Below are 12,899 nucleotides of genomic sequence, written 5' to 3'. Positions count from 1 at the left end.
GCCTCCTCAATTATTAATTATATGATTTTGATAACTTTATACATTTGAGTAGTTAATGACATGATTTTCATGGTATTTCATATTTCTATTTGTTAATGATATGATTTTCATATTGGTACACATTTACTGTTGTAAATGGAATTATTTTTATACACATCTGCCGTTGTTCATTGTATGATTTCATTTGTTGTTTCACATTTGTCGTTGTTAATGATTTGATTTTCATGTTCTTACACATTTGTAGTTCATTATTTAATTTATATGTTATTATAGTTATCAAAGGTACCAGGATTATAATTTAATACGCCAGACGCGCGTTTCGTCTACACAAGACTCATCAGTGACGCTCAGATCAAAATAGTTATAAAGCCAAACAAGTACAAAGTTGAAAAGCATTGACGAACCAAAATTCCAAAAAATGTTGTGCCAAATACAGCTCAGGTAATCTTTTCCTGGGATAAGAAAATCCTTAGTTTTTCGTGAAGTTCATAGTTTTGTAAACAGGAAATTTATAAAAATGACAATATAATGGATATTCATGTCAACACCGAAGTGCTGACTACTGGGCTGGTGATACCCTCGGGGACGAAACATCTACTAGCAGTGGCATCGACCAAGTGGTGTGAATAGTTATCAAAGGTACCAGGATAATAATTTAATACGCCAGACGCGCGTTTCGTCTACACAAGACTCATCAGTGACGCTCAGATCAAAATAGTTATAAAGCCAAATAGTACAAAGTTGAAGAGCATTGACGAACCAAAATTCCAAAAAATGTTGTGCCAAATACAGCTTAGGTAATCTTTTCCTGGGATAAGAAAATCCTTAGTTTTTCGTGAAGTTCATAGTTTTGTAAACAGGAAATTTATAAAAATGACAATATAATTGATATTCATGTCAACACCGAAGTGCTGACTACTGGGCTGGTGATACCCTCGGGGACGAAACGTCTACTAGCAGTGGCATCGACCCAGTGGTGTGAATAGTTATCAAAGGTACCAGGATAATAATTTAATACGCCAGACGCGCGTTTCGTCTACACAATACTCATCGGTGACGCTCAGATCAAAATAGTTATAAATCCAAACAAGTACAAAGTTGAAGAGCATTGAGGACCCAAATTTCCAAAAAGTTGTGCAAAATACAGCTAAGGTAATCTTCTCCTGGGATAAGAAAATCTTTAGTTTTTCGTAAAATTCATAATTTTGTAAACAGGAAATATATAAAAAAGACAATATAATTGATATGCATGTCAATACCGAAGTGCTGACTACTGGGTTGTTGGTACCCGCGGGGACGAAAAGTCTACTAGCATTAGCATCGACCCAGTGATGTGAATAGTTATCAAAGGTAGAAGGATTATAATTTAATACGCCAGACGCGCGATTCGTCTACACAAGACGCTCAGACCAAAATAGCTATAAATCAAAACAAGTACAAAGTTGAAGAGCATTGAGGACCCAAAATTCTCAAAAAGTTGTGCCAAATACAGCTAAGGTAATCTATTTCTGGGATAAGAAAATCCTTAGTTTTTCTTAAAATTCATAGTTTTGTAAACAGGAAATATATAAAAATGACAATATAATTGATATTCATGTCAACACCGAAGTGCTGACTACTAGGCTGGTGATACCCTCGGGGACGAAACGTCTACCAGCAGTGGCATCGACCCTGTGGTGTGAATATTTATCAAAGGTACCAGGATTATAATTTAATACGCCAGACGCGCATTTCGTCTACATAAGACTCATAATGACCCTCAGATAAAAATAGTTATAAAGCAAAACAAAAACACAGTTGAAGAGCATTGAGGACCCAACATTCCCAAAAAGTTGTGCCAAATATTAAACATTTGTCGTTGTTCGTTGATTTTTGGCTTCCATTTCCTATTATGGTTTCCTTGAAAATGGGTTGCTGCTTACAATGAAGCTATTGAACAAAGGTTTCCAAGGGGAGAATTGGTAAGCATCCCTTCGAATATTTCATGGACGCAATCATGATTTGGTTGACTGTCAAGAAATATTTGTTTCACAGATGCCGATGTATATGTTCCGATTGTCATAATCACAATCTTGTCCTCATTTCTCGAATGTTACTTACTGAATTAGACTTATCATTGTGATTTGATCTAACTTGAGCAAAACAGCGGATACCACATGTTGATCTGTTTCCTGAGAATTGAAGGATCAGCCCTTGTTCATGTTTTTTGTTGTTGGTTTTTTTTGGGGTGGGGGTGGGGGGGGGGGGTCATTCCTGTGTTTTCTATGTGATATTTTGTGTAATTTTGCATGTTGTTTCGTCGTATTTCGTTTGTTTGCCAGTTTGTTTTCGACTTATGCGATCAAATAACCCTTTGGTATATTTCGCCACTATCTTTCGTTTTCCTACAAATTTGCAGTTGTTAATAATGTGCTTTTCATGTTGATATACAATTGCAGTTGTTCATAGTATGTTTTTAATTTTACATATTTGCCATCGCCTATTGTATGGATTTCATGATAATACTCATTCAACGTCGTTTATTGGATGCATTTCATGTTATTACACATTTTCTTTTTTGTCATATGCTTTTATTTTGTTACACATTTGTGTTGTTTGGTATCATGTTTTACGTGTTATTACACATTTACTGATGTAATTGTATGATTTCTTTGGTGTTACACATCGGTTACTGATCGTATGCATTTAATAATGTAACATATTTTTCGTTGTTTTTAGTACGATTTTTATTATGTTACAAATTCCCTCTATTCCCTGTTTGAATTTCACTTTGTTACACAAGATTTTGCCTTTTTTATATATTATATATTATATATGTTCCATGACTGTCATTTAAAGGCTTGCACGTTTAAACTATCTGCTTGCGTTTTTCAAGATGGTCACGTAAAATAATGTTAAAGAAATATGTCTTTCTAGCCTAATCAACACTTACGATTACAGTAGTATTAGCAAATATCATTGTATTGTAGTTTGATTTTCACTTTAAACTATAATCAAGAATATGCTTAAAGAAAGCGGGTAGGAAAAAATCTCTCTCCTCCCTTAACTACTTAATCTCATTACATAATTTTTGTCACGATGAAAACAACATATTAAAATCTTTTTATCCTACAATTGGCAATTGTCTTATCATACAGTAACATCCCAACATATATCGCTAGCCTGTATTTGTATACTGTATAGATATCGTTTTAAAGCTCCGCCCACTACTGGAGTATTTTTGTGCATTGCTGTTGGCGAGTGTTGTATGAAGATGTGCAACCTAATGAGTAGTGAATGCACGGACAGTTCGATATTCTGAAGCGGAGACAAAGCACATTCTGTTGTCTTTAATCAGACAATGTTTTGTTATTTCTTTTTACTGTTGAAATTAGTTGTTATATGATATGATACATGAGTATTAACTTTAAGTTATGTAGTATAAGAAACAATTAGAGATTCTTTTCGGCGTTCTGGTCATCAGCTAATTGTGTGATATGTTTTGAGAATACTACGTGGGCCCCAAATGATTTTAAATGAAAAATAAATGCAATAGATTTGAGTTTTTCTGTTTTTCAAAGCAAAAACAATTTACAAAATTATTTGCAGGATACAGACAATAAATGGTTAGTGTTTTACCTATCAGCAGTATTTTTATTCGGCCCAAAACAGGATGAATAGCATGCTAAAGCTCGAATCACACCTATTTCTCAGCCTCGAACACAAACAGCTGATATCAAAGATTAGGTAAAACTGATATCGCTTTCAAACAAAACCGACATTCAAAACGTATAAAGGACAACGTGCACCACTGAAAAGTAAAGCAACAGCAACACGAACCCATTGTCAGACGAATCTGATGGTGATATCAAGATCTCCAGAAGGCAAAGTAGAATCAGCTTCACATGTGGCACTCGTTGCTCATTGGATATACAGAGGATAACTGTAGTTGTGACAATTGCAATATTTTTTTTTTGCAATTTAAATTTTGGAATGGAATCAGATGATGTTAAGCTGTTTCACCATTTGTGACGCCATAAATATATTTCTACCGACACGAACTTATTTCGCTACGAAAGAGACTGTATATAGATTGTACATCACAATCATTTAAACAGTCAATATAATTTAACTAAGATGATAGACTTGCTGTTGTATAAGGTACCATTTATAACAACCTACTAATATTATGTAAATCATGTACTATCAGATAGTTCACTCAAAGGTCTTATTGTATATAAACACGACTTTAGCAACACTATAGCATAAATTCAGCTGCGCAAATAATGAAACACCAACCTCATGCACACACACACACACACACACACACACACACACACACACACAAACTAACGATGAGGAAGAATCACAATGAAGATTAAAACCAGTTGAAACCGGTCAGTTTTAAAGTATTTGAGAAGGTCGACTAGAGAACAAATACAGCCTACAATGCCACATCACATGCAGTACAACACATTTGTTGGTAAGGCAACATCTAAAGAAATATTTGAATAAAAAAATATAAATAAACAACCGTAAATTAATTTATGACTTACCAACTCTTTGTTTATTTTATTCATTATGGGGATCAAACATGTTCCTTTTTTAGTTTAAATCCTTTAATGTGTGTATTTTTCGTAACTTGCTTCATAGTTTATTGCTTTTAGAAATTTTAATCGAAAAAAACACAAATTGTTATTGATTGCTTTGTTAACAGCTCGTACATTTTATTTTTTTAATAATCATAAAAGTAAAGCCATGTTTGAATGCTCACAATTTCACTAGATTTTTTAAACCCTTACATCAATGATTTCAAACTATTAAAACCATCTGTTAGGTGCTATTATTTAAGTCATCAAATATTGCCTGGCCTTTTAATTTCTAAATGGGTCAAAATCTTTAATTGTTTTTACATAGGCGGTAATGGTAACGTTTTTTCCTGTAGCTCAGTCCATATCGTAAACATGGATATGTATGATAGCTCGTGTCGAAGCTGTGACATTTTCACATATGTGGTTAAATTTTCGGGGTAGGAAGTGAGATTACCTTTTCCGTAAATTAGCATACCCCGAACATCCTTTTGTGATGCGGCTCCTTGTGGTAAAATATCCCCTTTTTAACACAATAAGTTCTTTGAAAATTTAATACTTTGAACACATTTAATAGCTCCATAGTTTTTACACATTTATTCTATGTTCCTCTACTTTCCTAATCACAACAAATGGTTAAGTTCAGTCATTTGTAAAAAATAGAAACATGTCCAATATCACTACACAGATATTTTTTCTTTACACGTGACTTTTGAGTTCCTCATTTCTAGGCGCATTAGGGATGTTGTCCCAAATGAGATGATAAAAAATTCTAAATTTGTTTTCAAATTCAGATTTTATGAATGAAGTTTTCTACTTACCACCTGAGAAATATACTACGGATATTACTTTCCTTATCAGTCCAAACTTCGCAATTAAAATAAAACATCTAGATGAGGGATATACTTCCAACCGGAACACGTCACCTACATGCTTTACTTTACATGTACCCCAGTTTTGTTTTTTCTATTTTTCAGTAACATTATTACTACTATAGAAAATTACGTGGGGAGGTTGGGTGGGTAATTATCAGGTGGTAAGTAGAAAACTTCATTCATAAAATCTGAATTTGAAAACAAATTTAGAATTTCATTTCATTCATTTTCTACTTACCACCTGAGAAATATACATACGGAAAGATTACCTCTCTGGTGGTAGGGTAATTTTCTATGGCTCTGCGTCTCTTCATCCTTGGTATAATCTCTACTTCATACCACTTTTTCATTTTAAAAACATTCTTCTGTACACTATACAATATTTACAATGTCTTCATTTTTTTTTTATTTTCTTTAGTCTTTTTATCTTCTTTTTTTTTTTCGAACTGCACATTACAGTAAAAATATATCAGTTTTTTTTATGATTTTAAAAACAATCTGTTATATACACATCAGGATAAAACCTTAACATCTACATTTCTCAAATAAAACTTGATGAAAGTTGTATCTGTAGACCAGTCAGCTGACTCTAAAATACTCTTCATACTAGCCCCATTGAATAAGGCTCATGAAGGTCCAATTGCTCTCGTACTGTGAGCTTTTACTTTAAAATCTGTATTTGCATATGCCATTTTGATGGTATTCACTAACCACCTAGAAATTGTTTGCGATGTAACCGGTTTGAATGGTTTAACCGTTGACAAGAAAAGTTTTCCTTCATCTTTCCTTGTTTCTTCTGTACGTTTCAAATAAATCGCAATGGCTCTTTTAGGATCCAGTTTTTTTTATTGTGTTCAAAGTAAGGCACACAAATTTTAGTTCCATAATGATTTGGTCTATCTTGTTTTGATAAACCTGGTCTCAAGAAAACAAGTCCTTTCTTCTGAACATTCACAAACCCCTCTCCTATCCTCAATGCTTGTAAGTCTGAGCACCTCCTGTACGTTGTGATTGCTGTAAGAAAAACCACTTTATAAGTTAAGCATTTAATATCACCTTTCAATAAAGGTTCAAAAGGAGACTTTTGCAACATGTCTAACATTTTTTGTAAATCCCATTCTGGGGCTAAATTTACTTTAGGAGGTCTAGAATTGAAAACCCCTCTAAGTAGTCTAATAATATAGGGATGTTGCCCAATTGGAACATTATCTATTGGAGATAGCAATGAAGATAACATTGACCTATAACCTGCTATAGTACGGTATTGTAAACCTGAAGTGTACAAATGAGATAAAAAATCTGCACATTCTGCTAAAGTAGCTGCATAGGGATCTTTTTCCCGTTCACTACACCAACTATGAAATCTTTTGAATTTACAAGCATAGTCTTGCTGTGTGCCCGATCTCCATGATACTCTGAGAAGCTTTCTAGTTTCTCTTGAAAATCCCTATTTCTGAAATTTTTGTGGAGAGCAGCCAGGCTGTTAGCGTGAACACTTCAGGATTTGGATGGTAATTGTTTGTTTTTGGTTGATACAGTATATTTTGCCTTATTGGTAGTCTTATTGGACTTGCTACTGATTTTTTAAGAAGCTCTGTGTACCAATGTCTTCTTGGCCACATTGGAGCTATCAGAATTAGTCGACAGTTGAATTGACTCATGTGTTTTAGTACTTTTGGAATTAGACATATTAGTGGAAATTCATATGCCCACATTTTTTCCCATGATATCGACAGAGCATCTACTGCTAGAGCACTGGGATGAGGTATCCAAGTACAAAACACTGGTCTCTTGTGATTGTGTACCGAGGCAAACAAATCTATTGTTGGTTCTCCCCACATTGCAAACACTGATTGAACTATCTGATTGTTCAGTGTCCACTCTGTGGGTTGTATTTTGTTTCGAGACAGATGATCTGCAAGAACGTTTAATTTCCCCGCTATGTGAGCTACTCTGAATGTCAGATTGTTCTGAATAGCCATTTTCATTATACACCATGTCTTGTAACAAAGGTGTATGGACTTGGTGCCCCCCTGTTTGTTTACATATTGAACGACTGTTGTGTTGTCGCATTTGAGTAGCACCTTTTGATTTTGTAATTGTGGTAGGAAATGTTGTACTGTTCGAATTACAGCTTCCAATTCCAAGAGATTTATGTGTTGTTTCTGTTCTTGAACAGACCAAAAACCTTGAAAAATCTGATTGTTCATGTGACCCCCAAACCCTGTCTTTGAAGCATCTGTTGTTATTGTGAGGGTTGCTGACCACTGGTGTAATGATTTGCCCTTGGTAGTGTTTGCTCTGTCCAACCACCAATTCAAATGATCTTTTAGGTGTTGAGTAAATGGAATTTGATAAGTGAGATCTCTGGTGGATGGTTTCCAGAAATGAAGTAGATGTAATTGGATAGGCCTCATATAAAGACGTGCATTGGGGATCAATTCTATGCAAGACGCTATCAAACCCAACAACATTAGATAATCTCTTGCCGTATTGCGTCCCTTCATTAAGCTTATCACTAACATTTCTAACTTTAAAATTCTTTCTATAGTTGGAGAAACTATCTCCTTCTTGAAATTGAACAATGCCCCTATGTAAGTGATCTCTTGTGATGGGATAAGAGAAGATTTTTGAAGATTTACTATAAATCCCAGTTTTATCAGAAGATTGAGTGTTTTCTCTGTCTGAAATTAGCATTTTCTCTTGAGCATTCACTAGCAACCAATCGTCCAAATAAGTTGCTAGGCGTATGTTTTGGATTCTCATATGAGCTGCTACTACAGTAACTATTTTTGTGAACACTCGAGGTGCTTGAGAAGGACCGAAACACAGAGCTACAAATTGGTAACATTTGCCTTGTATGCAAAAACGTAGAAATTTTCTGTGTGTTTTGTGAACTGGAATATGGAGATATGCATCTTTCAGATCGAGAGACAACGCTCAGTCTTGGGGTTTTACTAGATTCAAAACTTTTGTTAAAGTGTCCATTTTGAAATGTTGCTTCCTCAGATGCTGGTTGAGAGGTTTTAAGTTGATCACAGGTCTTAAATCGCCTGTTTTCTTGGGAACCAGAAAAGGTGTACTGTAAAAACCTTGATGTATCTCTGCTTGAGGTACAATCTCTATTTTATTTTTTTCTATTAAATCTTCTACCTCTGCTAAAATAATAGGTAGATTCCTCGCATTGACAGAAGTGTGTTTTATACCTGTCAAAATAGGAGTTTCTTGAAATTCTAATTTCAAACCCTCTTGTAAAGTTTTCAGTACCCATTGATCGTCTGTTATTGATTCCCATTCCTGAATAAAATGTTTTAACCTCCCTCCCACTGGTATCTGAGGCAACAACATTAGATTTTTGGCGCCAGGAACTATACTTTTTCTTCACATTAGAGAAAGAACTTACCCATGGTTTGGTAGCTTGTGTCTGTTTACTAGATGACTTGAACTCCCCAAAGTTCTTCTTTGGTATCTTAAAGTTACTGTCAAATTTAGGCTTTTTCACAAATGTTGACTCTGAAGTAACTGTAGCTGTTGGTTTTCTTTTACCCAACTGTGAACCAAGTGTAACTCTTCTATTATCATGTAAAACTTCAGCTAATTGTTTATTTCTGTCAGTTTTCTCTTTCATCTTAGTATCAAACTGTGAACCAAATATACCATCTGCTGTTAATGGTAAAGTCACAATTGTATTAGCATAGTCTCTTAGTTCATTTAGACCTGTATCATACATGGTAGCACGACGACGTATCATGTGGTGAAAAGCTCCAGTTCTCGCCGTCTGATCTAAACTTTTGGTTGACAAAGCAAATATGTCTCTTACATTCTGAATTGCACTATCTAAATTTGGCGAATCAGATGTTAAATTATCCAATAAATTTCCACTTGCTTGTTGCAAGTAACAAGTCGTGATCAATCCCATGCGGGCCGCAACTTGACCCTGATAAGCTAACCTTTCAAGTGACTTTAAGTTCTTAGTAAATAAACTTGGGACTCTGACAAAAGCAGCTTTTAGACCATATCTTTTCATCAGTAAACTTTCTACTGTATTATCCATTGTCGGTACATTGAAGTATTCTTGACAACTTGCATCTAATGGGAAACTTTGTCTATAATTTTCCTTATAACTAGTGATTTTGTGAAGAGTCTCTGATCTCCAAGAACCACGTAAAACATCAATCTGGTTTTGTTCTAACACTAAACCTGTTTTCTCAGTCTTTAACGAAGTGTAAGCATCTAGACCAAATTTGTCACCTAGTGTATGACTCACAGAATTATCTTGCTTCTCTGTTTCACACGATTTCTCATTTCTGTTACCTAAATATTTCTGGAACCTGTCATGTTTACCAGACTAAAACTGATCTACTGTCACAAGTAATGACATCTTCATGATCAGAATTTCTAGAATTCTCAGAGCCCTCTGCACTGAATAAAAAGCCACTATTATAATGTTCCGAATCCGAAATTCGAACAGATAGTGTTTCAATATCATCATCGCTATTTTGGTGCTCATTAATAGCACTATTCAACGGGATAAGAGGTCTGCGAGCAGCACTAGATGCCTCGACTGTGACCGTATTTTGATTCTCATGTTCTGACCTTGGAACTTCATTTCCGGTGTCAGTTAACTTATCATGAAGTAAATCAAAGAATTTACCCATTTTAGCATTCATTGAATCAAATTGTCTGTCCTGTTCTTCAATTCTTGCCATCTTACGACTTTCTAAGTCTGACAAATTGTCTTTCTTGCTACGAGAAGAAGTACGTTTCTTACCTTTCTTCCCGGCAGCGGAAGTGACTTTATCGGAGGCCATTGCATTATCCTCTAACACAGAAGAAGTGTCTTCCTCGACATAGGCATCCGAGCCTTCACTTCTCATTATCTTAAACTTATATAAATTAAATAACTTTGAAAATATTTTTTTTTAACGTCTGAACTCTTCGGCGCAAAAAATAAAACTGGGGTACAGGTAAAGTAAAACATGTAGGTGACGTAGTTCCAGTTGGAAGTATCTGCGTCATCTAGATGTTTTATTTTAATTGCGAAGTCTGGACTGGTAAGGAAAGTAATATCCGTATGTATATTTCTCAGGTGGTAAGTAGAAAATGAATGAAATCAAATCAAAACACTATAAATAACTTTTTTTTTAAATATCCTTTATTTGAAAATGGTAAAAAATCATTTATTGTTGATCGGAAAAATAATCATCATAATAATTTTAGCAACTTGTCAGGTTTTTAGCAACTATGACAATAAAAACCTTGCATCTCTTCATATAAATATTCTATTATAAAGAATACAAAAAAAAGAAAATTGTGATTCATTGTTGAATAAAACCCGAATCTAAATTGTGAGAATAATAGTATTGCCTTGGGAACAAATATGTACTCCTGGTATCTATGATGAATTGTTTTGGTAATATCAAGTTGGATGTTTTCAATTTCAATGTCTGTATTCATCTTGATGAATGCATTGTTTTATAATTACATTAGATTTTTGTTTAATTATGGTACGTCATTCTGATTGGCTACACTGCAATCTCGCGTTATTCCTTAATCAACTTCATTACACAATAAAATGTATCATTCATAATGACACGAGGTCCTACAATAAAGTGCACAGGTAAACTAAATGGAAACTTGATAAACATCGTGTTTTAATGATCCTAGCTAAAAAATGTAATTATAAGTATTGAATGCTATGGTTTGTAACTTCATAGGGTTAAAAAAAAAAAGCGTTGACGGTGCGCACATTTTTAGAATGAAGCGCTTCCTATGAAAGTTATTACACATATTATTTTAATACAATGAGAGGAAGTAGACAGGGGGATCATATAATATAAAAAAGAAGATGTGGTATGATTGCCAATGAAACAACTATCCACAAGATACAAAAATGACACAGACATTAACAACTATAGGTCCCCATACGGCCTTCAACAATGAGCAAAGCCCATACCGCATAGTCAGCTATAAAAGGCCCCGATATGACAATGTAAAACAATTCAAACGAGAAAACTAACGACCTTATTTGTATAAAAAATGAACGAAAAACAAATATGTAACACATAAACAAACGACAACCACTGAATTACAGGCTCCTGACTTGGGACAGACACATACATAAATAAAGTGGCGGGATCCTAACCCTCCCCCTAACCTGGGTGAGTGGTATAACAGTACAACATAGGAACGAACTATAAAAATCAGTTGAAAAAGGCTCAACTCATCAGATGGACAAAAATACAAGTGGAAGTAGCATACTCTATTTATATTTAATTAATATGTAAATTATATTCTTAATTTGTTTATTCAAAATAAGTATTCAGCTGTTACATGTATACTGATAACAACACAAATTGATTTTTTTGTTTCTAAATGTTTACTTTGCATAATTTTCCAGTGAGTTGTTAAATGGCTAATCTTTCTGGTTACAAACACAGCGTTTGTTTCTTTAAATTTTTATAATAGATAGACAGACGCGCGTTTGATAAATTACATATTTATATGTACAACATTTGCGACATTGTAAATCATTTAAATTGAGGATGGAAACAATGAATACGTCACAGAGACAGTGTCTCTTTGACGTATTTCCCGTAGACAATAACCCGATCAAAGAGCCATCAATGGGTCTTTAACACGGGGAGAAAATCTCGGACCCTAAGGCATTCTTCAGCTCAACCAATTGATATCTTTGAGTATAAAACGACAGCGAAAGAAACCTTTGGAGGTTGTTTGACTTTTGAAAGCATAACCGAAAGCAAACATTTTATCCTATGATGTTACTGCTTAATCTTCCAATTAGAACCCCTAGCAATTCACAGTGTACATGTATATATTACAAAATTCAATGTTTAATTCATTTTCCTGTTGAATTTGTTCACCTTTTTTCGTATTTATTTATAAGTGTGTACTTACATATATTCCATACATTTAAATCTTATTTTTTTTTTATACATTTAAATCTTATTTAAACAACAGTCAAAAATACTTTTGGTAGTTCAGAGGTATACCGCCATCTTGAATTGTATAACCACAGTAAATAATCGGTCTAGTTCTTTGCCCCAATCTACAAATTGAGAGGCAGATCTGCAATTTATTGGTTACACTGTTTATTTATATGAAGAAACGTAGTTATAAATTGCATTATCGAAAATGATTTAACAAATACCAAATATTTGTGCTTTTAGAATTAAGTTTTCAAATAAGCCATTTAAGGGGAGATAACTCTTTTAGTACAAAATTTATACTAAACATATAGGGATTTTTTAATTTTTTACTTGTAGCAAGAACACAAGTTTGGTAACACCATCTTTTCTTTTTATTTTCTTAAAACATATTATAAAAACTATCTTCTCATATTTTTTCTTTTTATGCACAAAAGTGGGTTGTTTTTCACGAACAATCTAAGCAAATTTGGGCAATTTTGAACGACTTCTCTGAAGGTGCGAAAAAA

General features: G+C 34.0%; 1 protein-coding gene across 1 annotated transcript; it reads right to left on the bottom strand.

Moving 5' to 3' along the window:
* Nucleotides 1-5,910: 5,910 nt before the first annotated feature.
* Nucleotides 5,911-10,222, bottom strand: LOC139519486 (uncharacterized). Its single transcript, XM_071311600.1, has 2 exons — nucleotides 8,847-10,222; nucleotides 5,911-6,457 (listed from the first exon to the last, which is right to left on the bottom strand). Exons 1-2 carry the CDS (start codon nucleotides 9,495-9,497, stop codon nucleotides 6,416-6,418), a joined length of 693 nt encoding a protein of 230 aa, XP_071167701.1. The 5' UTR covers nucleotides 9,498-10,222; the 3' UTR covers nucleotides 5,911-6,415.
* Nucleotides 10,223-12,899: the final 2,677 nt, after the last annotated feature.

The sequence above is a fragment of the Mytilus edulis genome, chromosome 1 (genome assembly GCF_963676685.1).
Source record: "Mytilus edulis chromosome 1, xbMytEdul2.2, whole genome shotgun sequence".
NCBI lineage: Eukaryota > Metazoa > Mollusca > Bivalvia > Mytilida > Mytilidae > Mytilus > Mytilus edulis.
This window is presented reverse-complemented; position numbering and strand designations above follow the sequence as displayed.